General features: G+C 29.6%; 1 protein-coding gene across 2 annotated transcripts; it reads left to right on the forward strand.

The window, feature by feature from the left end:
* The first annotated feature begins 12,015 nt into the window (after positions 1-12,015).
* On the forward strand, positions 12,016-16,200 carry LOC137825481 (cytochrome P450 85A). 2 transcript variants are annotated; one of them, XM_068631147.2, is made up of 9 exons: positions 12,016-12,792; positions 13,591-13,912; positions 14,011-14,160; positions 14,533-14,778; positions 14,864-14,950; positions 15,072-15,150; positions 15,534-15,640; positions 15,731-15,855; positions 15,990-16,200. In XM_068631147.2, exons 1-9 carry the CDS (start codon positions 12,602-12,604, stop codon positions 16,081-16,083), a joined length of 1,401 nt encoding a protein of 466 aa, XP_068487248.2. In that variant the 5' UTR covers positions 12,016-12,601; the 3' UTR covers positions 16,084-16,200. The 2 variants fall into 2 exon arrangements, with proteins under 2 accessions (XP_068487248.2, XP_090150125.1); XM_090293999.1 differs by having other exon boundaries at positions 12,345-12,792; positions 15,534-15,855.
* Positions 16,201-16,939: the final 739 nt, after the last annotated feature.

Here is a 16,939-nt window from a genome sequence, read left to right on the forward strand (position 1 = left end):
TCTAATTTAATATCCAATCAAATTAGTTTTTTTAAGTTATATTATTTTATCTTAGTTGTATTGATTTGGATAGGATTATTAAGCTAACTAAATAAAATAATGATACATACTAAAAGTTTGAAATAAATAAATAAAATAATAAGTGAAATACCAATTTTACTTTGAGTATCAAAGAAAGGCATAACCACAAATTTGTTCTGATTATGTTCTTTTTGTGCAATGACACACCCATAACATATTAATAAAATTAGAATAGTTATTATTTTACTGTCAATTCTATATATTAGCTAGATTGAGTTGAGTTTAACAAATTTTGAAACTTATAAACTTGACACTCTACACAATTCTAATTCGATTAGTTAAAAAGAGCCTAAAACAACTTCATTATCAAACCAATTTCAAAAATGTTATTGAATATACAAAATTAAGTATAGTTTATTTTTCTAAAATAGTACATTATTACTTAAACCTATTATTATAAGTTCATGTCAAATAATCTCATCTATTTCTGTTCATATTTTTAATTATTAAACGAGTACAAACCAAGCCTTTAGAAGAATGTTTGATTGAGAAATAACGTGAAAGGCGGAAAAAAAAAGGAAAGAACAATAATTATTTAGGAAATGGATGTTTAAGGGGAAAAATATAGGACTAAAAAAACTCTCTTCTCCAATAGAAAAACATGGAAAGTGTTAGTGTGTAATTGATAATTCATTATGTTAGGTAAAAATGTTGTTGAGAGTAATTGACTCTCATAATATAATTAAATATGGATAGGAAGATAAATGAATATATATTTTTTTTATTTAGGGTTTGTTTGGATTAAGGAGTGGAGATGAGGGAGTGGATTTAAGATGATTTGAAGGGAAAGTGTAAAAAAAGTTAAAATGTTTGGATTAAGGTAAATAGAGAAAAAAAGTGTAGGAAAAGTTTATAAAAGTTTGTGAGTGAGGTAATGAATGTGATTAAAATTATATATTTTTTAATTGATAAAAATATAAATTTACAAATTTATCCATATATTTAAAAATTGTTAAAAAATTATTTTTATTTATTTATTTATAATTTATAATTATTATTTTTATTTAAAATATTATTTAAATATTTATAATTATAAATATTTGATAAAAAAATATTTTTATATTAAATAACATTATTATTTTTATCTTCAATTTTTTGTAATTAATATAATTATTATATAAATTTATTTATTTATTATTAAAAAGTATATTTATTATTATTATTATTTATGTTTTATAATATATTACATATATAATATGATTAATTATATTATTTTATAATAATTATTTTTTTATAATCTTAATTATTTTTTTAAAAAAATAATAATAATTTAAGTTAAAAATAGAAAGGATATAAAAGTAAATTATAATTAAGTAATTAAATAAATATACGTATATTCAACTTTCTTCGCAAATTTCTAAGAAAGTTTAGAGGACAAAAATTTTATGATTTTCTGTGTTTTTAATATTTTAATGTTTTGATTTTCGAGCTTTCCTTCTGCAAAGTAATTTTTCGCTTTTCCTTGTTTAAAAACAAACGAAGCGTTAAAGTTGTTTCGATTTGATTTGATGAGAAATTATAATTGATTGGATATGAGTGTGAGTAATACTTGATTTTTAAATTGGATATAGAGATGAGACAAACATATACATACATGTCCTTGTCCGTATAGTCATCGCAATATCTGATTTTGTCTACATACTTATTCTTGTTCTAAATTTCTAAAATAATTTTAGTTTATTAGGTCATTTATAGTAACTTTTAATATAAAAAAAATCATGAAATAGAAACCAATTTTTAGAAAAAATAATAATTAGTTGCTATAGTGACTAAATTAGAGACATTTTAGAGACTACAAAAATTTTGATTTCTAAATTAGTTTCTATTATTGTTAAATGGTTTATAAATTAGTGTATAATTAGTAACCAATGTTTTTACTACCAATTATTTAGATTCTAAATAATTTATTTAAATTAATTTTTAATTTATTTATTTTCTCCCTTCCACCTCTCTATTTATTTAATCTCTAAAAGAGAAAATCATAGGAATTTCGTACAATTGGAGGGACTAAAATAATTAATTTTCAAATTAAAGAATGAAAAAGAAAATTGTCTTGAATTGGAGATTAAAAAGAGGCGTGTGTATATTTATTTATTTGATGGAGTATAGTTAATAATTAGTAAAAGTATGTGTGGAGAAGAAAATAAAAAAAAATATAATATTAAACGATGAGTGATTGGAGGAAGGGGAGTGGAAAAGGTAAAGAAAAGAACATTTGGTTAGATGGAAGCGTGGAATGGAGAAAAGTAGAAAAGATATGATAAAGAAGAGACAAATAGATGGATTCAAAGGATAGAAACAGGTGCACGTGGATAGGACCTGCCACACGTGTACTCAATCATCATGCGGATTTTTCACCCTCTTTCTCTCTTTTCTTTCTTTCTCCTCTTTCTCCTGTGTTGTGTGATGAGAATAATAGATTCATAAAGTTGTAAAGAAAAGAACTACAAAACAAATCACCATTCATCTCTCATTCTGACCTCTGAACACAACTCAGTCTAGCTGCTACTGCTACACTTGTAGGTCTGCACAAGCAACCTCTATTATTTTCTTTTTCTTTTTCTTTTTATTTCAGAATCTCTAGGAGAAGAAAGGTGCATGATCATCCATCGTTTCGTTATTGCTACATGGTTGTTGCCACACTCATTAGCCTCACTCACTGCCAAAGGGATTTCCATCAATAATGCTACCACATTTTACTCAAGCACTTATTGTTTTGGATTAGGAGAAGATCAATGAGAATTTGAGAGAAAGTACCAACAAAATGTTAAGATTAAAGTTTGTAAATAATATGATGGATTTAAGAGAATTTTTACTTTTTTTAAAACATAAGAATGTGAGTTTATAAATTTGTTTGTATTTGAGGTACAATTGTATATAGAGTCAACTAAAAAAAATACAACCTAATTAATCAATTATTATATTTATTCTATTATATTATTGGTAATTACTTGATGGACGTAATTACTCTTACCATAAATAATTAGGATTTTCCCTTAGGTGTATTATAAATAGAGATTACCAGACAAAGAAACACCCTCATATTCTAATATCACACGGCCGAAACTCATTTCCTAAAGGGGTTTTCGATTCTCTTATCTCTTTGTCTCTCTACCCACATAATTTCATTCTAAGCGATACACCTTAAAGGGGAATCCGATCAAGATCATGTCTTCGTCCCTCAGTCATACGATCACGGGTCTACCAGGTATTATTTAATCATTATTTACGTTTTATTATATGATTAAGGAATCCTAATCCAACATATATAATATATAGATCCGTGTCTCCGTGTCCTATATTCTAAGGATGTTACGTTTCTCCGTATTCGTGTCCGTATCATATCAATGTCTGTCTGTATGGTGTCTGTACGTAGGTTAATACGTAAATTCAATCATTCAATCGCATGATTAGTAAACTAGATTAATCAATCACTGTAAAAATTTTAATGAACTTAAAAATGTTTAAATTTATGAGATTATAAAATTTGCAAATTAAAATAAATAATGTATTTAAACCAATGAGTAAATACTCCTATTTCGGAATGAGTTTGGGCCAATAGATGAAGTAAAAGAAGAAAAGTTACGAATTTCCACGTGTGCAGACACGTGTAAGATTTGGTGACATAATTATGGTAGTTAAAAGAGAAGCAAGCAGAGAAAGAAGATTGCCACATTTCAGATATCTTCATTGGAATCTTTGGATAATATTTCATTTTATGTTTTAAGATATGGTCCCAGATGCGTCATTTAACGGTTTCAATAGGAAGCAATTAATTAGATATACCATTTTTTCATGTTTTTAATGAAGACATACCAAATGGTGACTGCATCAGTCACAATTTTATCAATTTAAATGATAAAACTATGAAAAGAAAATATTTTTTTGCAATAAATTTAGTTTATAATAAAACTATATTAAAAAATACTAAAAATGAATTATTGATATTTCTTTGTTTTACGGATTTTTTTCTGCGAAAAAACATCGATTTAGCAAAAAAAATATAGTATTTCATATGAGAGTTAAAGTAACATTTTTAATCTAAAACTTAAGACATTATTAGGTATCTAGATTTTTTTTTATTATATACTGTTATTCTTGAACACCTTCTTATTAGCGTGACACAAACTCTCTTAAAATTTTAATATATAAATGTTTTTCTAAAATTAAAAATAAAGAGCTTAGAAAATATATACAAATTTTATTATGTAGATTGAAGCTCACGTAGAACATGAATTGTTACACCAGTGCTTTAGTTTATAAGTTGTGGAACAAGTTTATTTTAAAACATCTAAAACAAAACACTAAAAAACACAATTTCCTTCTCATTCATGAAAAAAATAATTATTGTTTTCTCCTACTTCAAAAAAAATCCCTACTCTTATATTATTTTCTCTCTAATGTACTCAAACACACGGTAAGGGAACAAGGTAAACTATGTATGGTTTCTTTCAAAATATTTTTTTTTCTATTTTTAGCATTTTATGTTAAAAATAATAAAACTTTACATTACATATTTTTCTCTTTAAACAACACGGAAACTAGGTGAAAGTAAGTGTTTACCTTTTTTTTCTTACATTGATAAAAAAAATCAAATATTTAAAAAATAAGCTTATTCATGAGTTGTATTATAGTATGTTGGTAAAAGGCGTGAATTTAAAGGAAAAAAGAGGTGAAACTGTGTAGAAGGTGTTTGATATATTTACAGAGAGAAGAGAAAAGGTTAGATTGGGTAGGAAGGTGAGGATTGATTGGGGGCATATAATGAGTTGATAGAAAAGAGTCCGTAGCAGTGGAAAAGTGAAATGAAGCTATGCACCACATAATCAGAAAAGATTGATGTCATGAGGGATTCATTGGTGAAAAAGAAAAACTGAATGAGATGGTTCATGAATGATCACGTCGAAACAAAAATACAAACAATCGTGCACATTTTTGGAGCAAAAGAAGATAACAAAAGTTGATGATTATAGTACACCTATCGAAGGAAAAAACGAAGAGCTGAAAAAAATTGAAATTTCTTGACAGTCACTGGTCGATAGAATCAGCCAAAAACAGAGCCGTGATCGAAATGGTATGCATTGGCTTTATTCAGACAAAGTGATCAATAAATGTTCCTCCCCAATCCCATTATGGTGTGGTGAAACTTTGAGATATATTATAAAATAACATCTAGTAGAAGTACTAGTATGATGGCCAAACTATCCACGATTGAGATAGCTCAAAATGTGGAGCCAAACATCATGAAGAACTACATGACAACCTCACCAGAATTGACCAAAAGAGAAAAAAAAAACTCATAAACCACCAAAAATGGCTCAAGGGACTCTAGTAGATTTGTGGACTCTTTCTCAGCTCTAACTTAGACCCACAATTGCTCCTTCAATTACATAACCTCATTCAACTGCACATCTCACATGTCTAAACAAAAACTCACATTCAATACACAAAAAACTTTCTTCATTCACCCTTTGTTTTTATTTTACAGTATTATAGCTTCTTTCCCTTTTTCTTCCTGTGAAATAAATTCTCCGAAAAGGGGAGATGAAAATAATGTGAGTGGAGAGGGAAATTGAGGAATGAAAAGGGACAGAAAAAAGCAGAAGAAAACAGAACAGAGACCCTCGTGCAAACTATAGTTGTCTCTGTACATCAGAAACTTTTGGGACAAAAAAATGCATAGCTGAAACTTTGGTTTAAATGAGAAATAAATGAAAAGGGAAAGGGTATAAACTTGATGCATGCGTGTGGGTAGACATTCCTCTCTTTCTTTTCTGCAACCATTGCCATGGCCCACCTCTCCCAACCAATTCAACCAAACCAATTATTTGACACCTTTCTTTCACCATAACATGCTTCTATCTCTCTACTTCACTTCCTCAATCTCTTTTCTCATCCACCTTCAATTTCAATCTTTTAATTCAATTTCACTTTTCCATTTCTCTGGTTTAATAATAGAATAATACTTAATTTTCTTTTCAGATTTTAAATATTACATCTGACCAATAAAATTGTGATTGAATCTAGAGTCATAATTTTACACTTTAAATTTTCTCATGACGCAGACATAAAACTAATATTTCTGATTAATATTGATTCTGAGACAACTATAATTTATATATATAAAGAAAACAATCTTTATACGTAAGAAGAAAATTGACTTGTATTGTACACGAAAGCATACATTTGAAAAATGATTACAACAATCATGCAGACGAATTTGGATGTTTGTAACAATCATAAGAGAAAATTTAGGTTTCGTAGAATCGAGAAAAGTTCTTTCTTGCACTGTTGAAAGAAGCCAAAACCAGATAAACTGTTTTTATGCTTCAAAATTGAAATAAAAACAATTATGAAAGAAGGAACAAATTAGAAGATATTTTAATATAACTATTAATTAATTTTACATAATTTTGTGATACCATGTACAGAAGTTATATATATATATCTAATGATACAATAGTTAGAAAGGAAAATAGGCTTCGTAATGATTGCACACAAAAATCATACGTAATAAGTAGGATTTTTATCTTTCAAATAATTTATCTTTATATTTATTTATTTATTTTTAGATTATTATCAACGAATATTATTGTTAGCGCAATCAACGTCATATCTATATCCACACACTAACATAGAAAAGTTTAAGTGAATGCACACATTCACAAAGATATAAAGAGAAAATGCACACTCCATGATTAATAATTACATACAAAGAAGAAATGAAAATTTAGTGTAAATACATTCAATGTCACAACAACAAAATCTAGTTTGGAAATTAAAACTTAAAGAATTAAAATAATATAATTACAATATCCTAAAAATAAAATACAATTAAATCAATATTTTTTCATACAAAAGACAACTACTTTAAGATTTGACCTAAAGTAATAACAATACCACTGGCAGTTTAAGATTTTAAAAAATATATAAATATAAATAGAAAGTAATACTAACTAATTTTCTAATTACATATCTAATTAATGAGTATCCAACCATGCTTTCTCTGCCACCCATATATAGGTTCTGTAATTACAATTTCATCTCACGTGGCTTGCCAATTGCCACTTGTTGCTAGCTTTATTCACACAAAAGTTGGTACCAATATCATAATGTAGAGATATTAATATGCATAATGAATATTTGCTCATAAACTTAACTGCTCATAAATTCATCCCAATCATTCATTTCATTAAACTCTCCATATCTTATCTTATCCCTTTCATATAATCTATAAGATAATGTATTTTTAAATATAATATAAATATATACTTGTTTATAAGGGACTTAAAACTGGTTTATTAAGAGGTGGATTTTGGTATACTTCGATAGGTGATAGGTGGATATTGGTTCTTTCAGGTAGGCCTTTGGATCTCACAGGTTTATCTCGTCTCTCTTGGATATATTGTTGTTCTCGATTCTCTCGACAAATAGATGTATTTGTAAGGTATTACAATGATAAAGTTAGAATCAATTAACTTAAGTAATAATTTCCAAAAGACACTCTACTTACCTGTCAATCAAGTTACCTATTTATATTACTTTTATTGGACTTTATCAACCTTATTGAATTTTTACTTTTTGTACTTTGTATTTAGTTAATGTATTCTTAATTTTAGGCTTAACCTTTGGACTTTGGTACAATATAAAAAATATTCATTCTTCTACATTTTCCTATTTTATAATTAAATTCCTCTATTTTAATCACACGGTATTTTTATGGCCAAGAGTTCCTTGTAGTTACAACCTTTCAGCCTCTCGTCTTTTAGATATTATCAATAATGGTTTTACCTAAATTTCACAATACCTATATATTATTTTTTGAATTTCATGTTTAATATATATTTATATTACATAACTAAATAATACAATGTTTATTATATCATTTCTACATCTAATATAACTAAATAACACAATGTTGATTATATCATCCCTACATAGTTCCACTAGTATTTATACATACTTTCCTTCCACTAGTACTTATACACCTATAATTAATGTGTTAAACATTATCATGATTATTCATGAAAAAAAATCCTACAAATTATGGCATATATTAAATAATGTCATGCTTAATATAAATATGAATAGTAATAATTATTATTATTATTATTAATAGTAGTAACAATCGTTAAAAAAAATATTAATTAAGAAATGAGACCTTTTCTTTTTAGCATCTTCTTTACATAGAATAATAAAGTTTATATTTTTCCTTTAATTGAACTACAAGTTGTTATTAAAGTGATAGTTAGTTCATATCTCTTTAGTGATATGATTAATTCATAGTGAAAAGAAAATCAATAGTAGTTATTTATTACTTGAACCTCATTTGTTGATTAAGTGACAATAATTCATGAGGAGAGAAAATTGTCTCAAAGTCTCTCACTCAAACTTTCAACCACAGTTTAAGCAAAGACCACCAACTATATATTTGGAAAATTCTATGTGAAAAACTTCTATCTTAAATCACTTTCTCAACAATATTAAAACATTATTTATATTAAAAATTTAATTCATATACATAATTAGTGAAATTTATTTTTACGCAGACAATGAATAAACAAATATGATATCATCACCTACGATAGTAATAAATAGAATGACAAAACGACAACATATCAATTCTTATTTAGAGTTTATGTAAACAAGTTTAACATTAAAAGTATATAAAAAAATGGATCAAATATTACCTTAATATATTTGAAGGTAATGTAAATGTTAATAGAAAATAGACTTTAAGTCTAATTCAACTCCATAAAACCGACTTATAGGATTGAGGTTTGCACCCACTTATATACAATGAAATGTCCTAATCTCTAGTCGATGTGGGATCTCTAACAGTGTAATTTTTTGAAAAGCGTTTTAGAAAGCAAGAATCTGAAATAGTACATGAAAGATGGAAAGGAAAAAACGATTATGTTAATTTGTTGTTAAGCCATGGTTTGATTTGTGATATGAGAGAAGATTTTCATTGTTTGGTGTCAAATCTTTCTACGGATCTGCTCGTGGATCCACACTTTTCTTTTGGTCACCATCCAATCTAACCTTTTATGCCACTTGAAGACATGTCCTCTTCTTCGTGCAGATTTAGTCAAAAAAACAATACCACCATTCAGCAAACAAATTCATATTAACCAGAAAAATCACACCTCTCATTGGAATCATCTTAGAGCCGTGATCATCTCCTACTTCTACGTACAATATCAATCATCAAAGTCTTCTCAATAACGATAACTTCTTACACACTTTCACCATCTCACATCTGCTTTTAGTCTCTAATAATTTGGTATGCAAACAAGACCAAAAGAAAACCACTACCTCTTCAAAATTCATTTATATATTATTTTATCAGAACTTATTTATTCATGGGTCAATTTTAAAAACTTAAATAAGACATAAAATACTTTTTTTTTGTTGAAAATTTTCGACTTGGGATTTTCTTCTTTCATGGTACATTAAAAGATGACATCGTTTTTCAAATATGAATGTGTCTTATTGGTGATAGTGTAATAATTTTTTTTTTCTAATGGATGAGATTGATGTGCAAAAAGAAAGATATATAGAAGAAAAAAAAAGAGGAAGAGATGTGTACAACAAGTGATGTGATGGGAAAGAAAAGAAAACTAAGATGATAAACATATGTTAAATATTGTCCATGAAGAATTTGTGCGAAACTATCTCTAGGATTTGCATGGTGTGAGTATGTAATTCAATTAATATTGATGGGAGAATCATAATTGTGAAGAAGGAAACAGAAAAGAGAAACAATAAAATTAATAAAAGAAGAAGGAAGTGTTTCTTTCTACTGATACATGGTTGTCCTGCGATCCAGTACCATGGTTTCCTTAACAAGCAATACTTATTGATTTGTGACTGAAGTGTTTTGAAGAGTGAATAGTGTTGGAAATATTTTACAAATAATACTAAGAAGAAACATATAAAAAAAATAATACTAAGAAGAAAGTGACAGTTTTTATAATAGGATCATGGCATTATTCATCTCATCTTCATCGAATGACTTTGATTGGCCACCATCTTTTGTACGGTTAATGTCCAATGTTCAGTCGGTGTACAGGGCTCAAACTCATTCTTCTTTCTTCAATTTCTTTAAGGTTTCTAATTTTCAGGATTTTAAGGATAAAGATCAATTTCAAACAGAATACTGCTTAAGGTTTTTGCCCCTAAAAGTTTACACGTTCTATGTTCTGACCATAATATATGATTGGAAATGTTTTTTTTGTCTATGATGATGTATACCAGGGAAAAAGTAAACTTATTGGAGAAAAAATTAATCACCAAAATTATAAGAGAATTAACATCATATCTCTCTAATTTTTTAACACATTAGATTTTCTGCTAATTGCAAGTTTTCATATGTTAATAATAATGTCATTCATTAATGGAACACATATTCTTACCTATCTTGAAATTTACAAGTAGGAGAAAACGAATATATTTTTTGTTGATGCTTTCTTCATTTACTTTTAATAGATTCATTTAAACATTGTTTAAATACAAAGAAAAAAGAGAGGGTTACTAACGAAAAATAAATAAATCTTCTCTTTGGAAGGACATTTAGTAGGAATGGTTTATTTTTTGAAGTCTTACATAAATATTCTTTCTTCTCTTCTCTAAAAAACATAAAAATTCTCCCACTTTTTATTATACACGACCCTCTAATCTGGTGAGTAAAAATATATAATCACTATATCATATATTTTATTTATACTTTTTTTTATCTTAAATGATAAGATTATTGAAAAAATAATGACATCATAATATAATTGTTGCGAATTAAAATTTTGTGTTCTGTGACAGTGAAGCTTTTATGATAGCAGCCAATAAGAAATAGAAATTTTGATAGTTATGTAAAAGTAAAAAACTATTATAAATGATTGTTACAACTTATTATTGAACAACACGATAAAAATCTTATACAACATTATTGCGTACATTATTTATTCTTATTCTAAAACATCGACAGTTATTTTGATGTTTTTTTCCGATAATTTTCTGTACTTTTTACATGGGTTTTCTCTTGTTTCTTTTCCTTTAGCTTTTTGAGAAAAAACTGTCAGGTTTTATGTAAGATTATTAATAAAAACTATTTTAACTGTCAAAAAACTGTCAAAACATGGAAGTTAATTTAGTTATTATATCATAATCTAAAGCGAAAAGACAGATATGTTAAGTGATGAGATACTAAGAAATCAGAAGTAGAATTATTTTTATTAAAATACACAAAAGATACTATTATTATTTTCTTAAACTGTTTTTTTTTTTAAATAATTTCAAATAAAAAATTATTTTAAATTATTTAATTAATGCCCTTAGAAAACTGATAAAAAATTCCTCCATGTGCATCCTATCAAGTCTGAACCATGCAAATTTTTGTAACAATCAAGAAGGCCAAAACTGAATAGTTAATCGATAACCATCTTCGAAAAGTGATAAAACAAATTCTATTATGTGATTCTCATAAAGTCTCAACCATGCAAATTTTCGTAATCTACAATGAGCCGAAAATCGAATAGTAACCATCTCTAAAAAATTATACGGTTGTTTATGTTAATTCAACCAGAAGTGATTAGCAGAAAACTAAGTACTTATCTGTGTTGCTGCAACTGCAGAATTATGATTAGGTAATTATGTGTGTACATTTTAATTCTGGATTTGTTTTCCTTTTCGTTTTTCCTTATTTTTTCATGAACTTGATTGTACTTGTTTGGTAATTCACTCATTCTGAAATATCACAAGCCTGAACAATCCAAAAGATGAAGATAAAGTTGTTATTTACAAAGATGAATATGATCATTGTAAATAAGACAACTTATTATTTAAGTTTTAACATGAATGATTAGTTAAAATAATCCTCACACTTTGTTGTAATTAAGAGTGAGCACTGATAAAAGTTGTAGAAAATAAAGTCAAAATGGAAGTAGCAATAATGTTATCCCTGAGGGTTACATTATTTAAAAAATAAAAATAGAAAAAAAAGCATTTTCCATCGAATGGTAACAGAAATCCAACAAGACCTTATACTAAAAGAACTGGAGCAGTAAATAGTTTACTGTTATATGCTTCATTGAACAATCATCAATCAACATCTTTCCAACCGACCCTTCTTTTCTTCTCTTCCTTCTATAAAGGCAACAAAGGTTTCTTGTTTAAAATCTGTATTTTTTATACACAAATCATTGTAGGTTGCTAATGTCTGTTGAGTTGAGTTGTGCACTCCCCTGAAATCCTCTCCAAAAGGAAACTCCTTTTTCCACCCCTATAGTCTCCAATCCATTTTCTTTTTTCTTTGGGTGTTCACTTTTTTATTTTTTAATCTCCAAGGCCTACAACAGGGGATGCCACTAGACTATAGAGTGGCGGTTTTTTTCTATGTAGCTATTCTTGTTATGTGCAAATGGTAGCTCAAGGACCTATATATATGTGTGTATGTTGGTGCACTTCTCGTGACTTCAACTGAAGCAGGCTGTTGCTATCTTCAAGTCTCTTCTTGAAGGCACCAATGGCTTTGTTCATGGCAATTCTTGGCGTTCTTGTGTTGCTGCTCTGTTTTTGCTCTGCTCTCTTGAAGTGGAATGAAGTGAGATTCAGGAGGAAAGGCTTGCCTCCTGGCGCAATGGGTTGGCCAGTTTTTGGAGAGACTACCGAGTTTCTTAAGCAAGGTCCAAACTTCATGAAGAACAAGAGGGCAAGGTAACTGCTTCATATGAGCTTGTTTCCTCATAGTTGTGTGCATGTGTCCAAATAAGTCTCGTTCTGTTTGTTTGTGTAAGTGGAGAGAGCTTCTTTGGTAACAGTTCAAGTAACTCTTGTGCTTTTGGAGTGAGCATGATTTGTTGCATATTTTAGCCTTTTTTTTCAGTGAAAGCTGTTTCATCCGCATCCCCTGCATGACACTGTGATTTGTCACAGTAATTAAGGTTATGGCATTACTAGGCCTAGCATCTTGCATTTTCATGAAGAATAGTTTGAGGCTGTTCATTCATGAAGTGGTTTAAGAGATGTCAATGAACGTTGTTTCAGAGTAAAATAAATGAACAACTACTCTCTTCTGTTGTAGTTCTGGGAGTGAAGAGAAGAGGAAAGTGGGGTAGGGTCATTAGGCATAGACGTGAAGATCCAGGAAAAAGATAAACTCTCACTCCCCCTCACGAATGGCACTCACATCATCAATGTGTGAAATGAAAAAAAGAGAAATTGGATATGCACAACAAATTTTTTTTAGAATAGTTGTTTTTGTAGAACAAAGAGAGATATGTAATTGATGTGATGGAGATATGAAAAAAAAAGATTGTGGAGATTGTTAAAAAATGAGTAATAGGAATAGCACGAAAACAATCACACCTGTTGGACAAAACATGAATCTTAGTAATATTTTTCCTCAAACTAGTTAAACTGGGTGTGAGGTAAATACTATTCATTCTTGTACTTTTGGTCTTTACCTAATTGGTTGTGATTATAACTTTCTTTCTTCTCTTTTGTGAATGGCAGGTATGGCAGTTTTTTCAAATCTCACATTCTGGGGTGTCCTACCATTGTATCCATGGATCCGGAGCTGAATAGATTCATACTGATGAATGAAGCAAAAGGGCTTGTTCCGGGGTACCCACAATCCATGTTAGATATCTTAGGCACACGCAATATTGCAGCTGTTCATGGCTCCACTCACAAGTACATGAGAGGGGCACTGCTTTCAATTATTAGCCCCACCTTGATCAGGGACCAGCTTTTACCAAAAATTGATGAGTTCATGAGAACCCACTTGATGGATTGGGATAACAAAGTCATAAACATCCAGGAGAAAACTAAAGAGGTTTGGATCACCATCAATTGAAAACTGAATAGACTTCACAAACTAACTGGAAAAGTTATCAGATTTTTTTAGTGCTAATTCTCAAATATTTGGAACAGATGGCTTTTCTCTCTTCCCTGAAGCAGATTGCTGGTATGGAATCTAGCTCAATAGCTCAACCCTTCATGACAGAGTTCTTTAAACTAGTTTTGGGAACACTCTCTTTGCCTATTAACCTCCCTAGAACAAATTATCGCGGTGGATTGCAGGTATGATCCTTGATCTTTATCCATTGGTGCTTGATATTGCTCATGTTTGATGTCACATTGAATTTATCAAAAAATCACAGACAGCTAATGATGTTTTTGGTTTGGTATATATGTTTGGTCTCAAGTTAAGAAAGCTAATAAGCATCTAATAAAAAATAACACTGAATTTTATGATTAAATTATTTTCTAAAATAAAACACAATTTCTTTTTGTTGAAATCAAATTTAACCAGAATTTATGTAGAAATTCACTTTTACAATTGAACACTGAAATACATATGTTTCACAAATGTATAAGAGCATTTAGTTATTCACATTGCACTCTATTTCTTTGATTATCCCATTGACAATAACACTTCAATATGTCTTATAGGCAAGGAAAAGTATCATCAGCATTCTGAGTCAGTTACTAGAGGAAAGGAAAGCATCCCAAGACGTCCACGTGGACATGCTGGGTTGCTTGATGAAAAAAGATGAAAACCGATACAAACTATCTGACGAGGAAATAATTGATCTAGTTATTACAATTATGTATTCTGGTTATGAAACTGTTTCAACTACATCAATGATGGCAGTGAAGTATCTCCATGACCATCCCAAAGTTCTTGAAGAAATCAGAGTGAGTGCAAAAGTTCTCATGTTCTCTAGGTATGTTGTTTTGGCCTTATTATATTCTGTCCTGACAGTGATAACACTGAATGCAGAAAGAGCACTTTGCCATAAGGGAAAGGAAAAAGCCAGAGGATCCAATTGACTGTAATGATCTCAAGTCAATGAGGTTTACTCGTGCGGTGAGATGCTGCTATCTTTTCATTTAATGCTATTCACTTTGATTTGGTTTTCTCTTCTCAATAACCGTGTTGAATCTTTGATCACAAATTTGATGCTGTTTGCCATCTCTGCCTTTTGCAGGTGATTTTTGAGACCTCGAGATTAGCTACAATAGTTAATGGGGTTCTGAGAAAGACAACTCACGACATGGAACTAAACGGTGGGTTATAGTATTGCTCAAGCTTTTGTTGTATACTTAGGTTTATGGGCTCAAGAAGCTGTTTTTGACTTTTGGGGACTTCTTTCAGCAACTTTTTCTTCTTCAACAAAACTTGTTATCCCTCGGATAATGTAATTGTACACATGGTATTACCTATGAGATAAACTTCCTAACTGAACCCATTCCACAATTCCATTAGTATATAACAAGTTTTCATTAAATGATGCCCTTGTGGTTCTATCCCAAAATCCTCTTGGCTACTGCTATTACTTTAAACTTTTAATGTTTTAGTCACAAAAAATGTTACCTGTTTTTAGTATGTGTCACCTAGTATGTTGTTGCAAGCAAGAGAGACTTATTGAAGCTTTTCTACTTGTTTTCAGGGTATCTGATTCCTAAAGGGTGGAGGATATATGTATATACGAGAGAGATCAATTATGATCCATTTCTGTATCATGATCCACTAACATTCAACCCATGGAGATGGCTGGTTTGTAACACAACCTATACCTTTTTCCATTTTAACATGAAGCCTAGGAAAGTGGAAAGCAGAATAATTAATGAGAAACTGCAAATGCAGGGTAACAGTCTGGAGTCACAAAGCCACTTCTTGATTTTTGGAGGGGGCACCAGACAATGTCCAGGGAAGGAGCTGGGGATAGCAGAGATTTCCACGTTCTTGCACTACTTTGTAACTAGATACAGGTGAGAATTGATCTCTTTACCTAAACAACATCGATGACAACTAAATTCGTTTGTTTGATGTTACTGATCCTACACAGTAATAAAAGAATGGTTACATGCAGTTTGTGACATGTGATATTTAATGTTGATTGCAGATGGGAAGAAGTAGGAGGAGATAAACTAATGAAGTTTCCTAGAGTTGTGGCACCAAATGGACTGCACATAAGGGTCTCATCTTTTTCTAACTAGGCTTTGTGCATGTACAGTAATGAGATATATATAGGCAATAGTAGGGTCCAAGGGTTCTTTTGTATGATAATATGCTCTAACAAGTAGAGAGAAATCAATGAAATTAGCTTATTTCCATTTCTTGTGTTTTGTACAATTTTTGAAGAACCCTTTTACTTTGAGGAACTTTATGAGGAGCAATGAAGAAATCTGGGGGAGTGGTTATAGGCCTGAGATGTCAGTGCTGAGGCCTAGCCCATGCTTAATTAGTAAACCTTTGAGAGTATATTCATTTGTGGATGAGAGAAGTACATGGTTTGGTCAAAGCTAGAGGCCAGTGTGCCACACTCTAGGATGCTCCTTTCCCTTTCATATGTTGCACACTTGGTCAACATGGGTTAGCCCTTCAAGTCTTGGGCTCAGGTTTCCAAGCCTTTGCTATGCCTATATATTACTCAGTTTCAGCCAATACTAAATTCATATTCTTCAATACTTCAACCCTCTGCTTCAAACAACCAAAATACTGAAAGAAAGACAAATAATGAGAAATGAGACGTGGATAAACATGTTAAGGAGTTTAGTTCGGTGGAAAAAGAAATCAATTTTTGTATAAAAGTGTGATTCCTGAAGAAACTTTCACGCGGTTCAGAGAAGAAAGCTCGTTAAAGCATGTTTGGTTTGCTAGCTTGTGGAAGTGTCATGAATTTAGATTAAGGAGAAGAAAGTGAAAAGAAAAGAAAAACAAAGAAAATGTTTGAAAAAGATTGTTAGTGATTTTTTTAATATAATACATTTTTAAGCAAAAATATCATAGTTATTATAAATTAATTTTAATTACATTATTTTATTATTATTTATTTTTAAAATTTATTTTAAT

The sequence above is a fragment of the Phaseolus vulgaris genome, chromosome 8, assembly GCF_051622355.1.
Source record: "Phaseolus vulgaris cultivar YP4 chromosome 8, ASM5162235v1, whole genome shotgun sequence".
NCBI classification, from domain to species: Eukaryota; Viridiplantae; Streptophyta; class Magnoliopsida; order Fabales; family Fabaceae; genus Phaseolus; species Phaseolus vulgaris.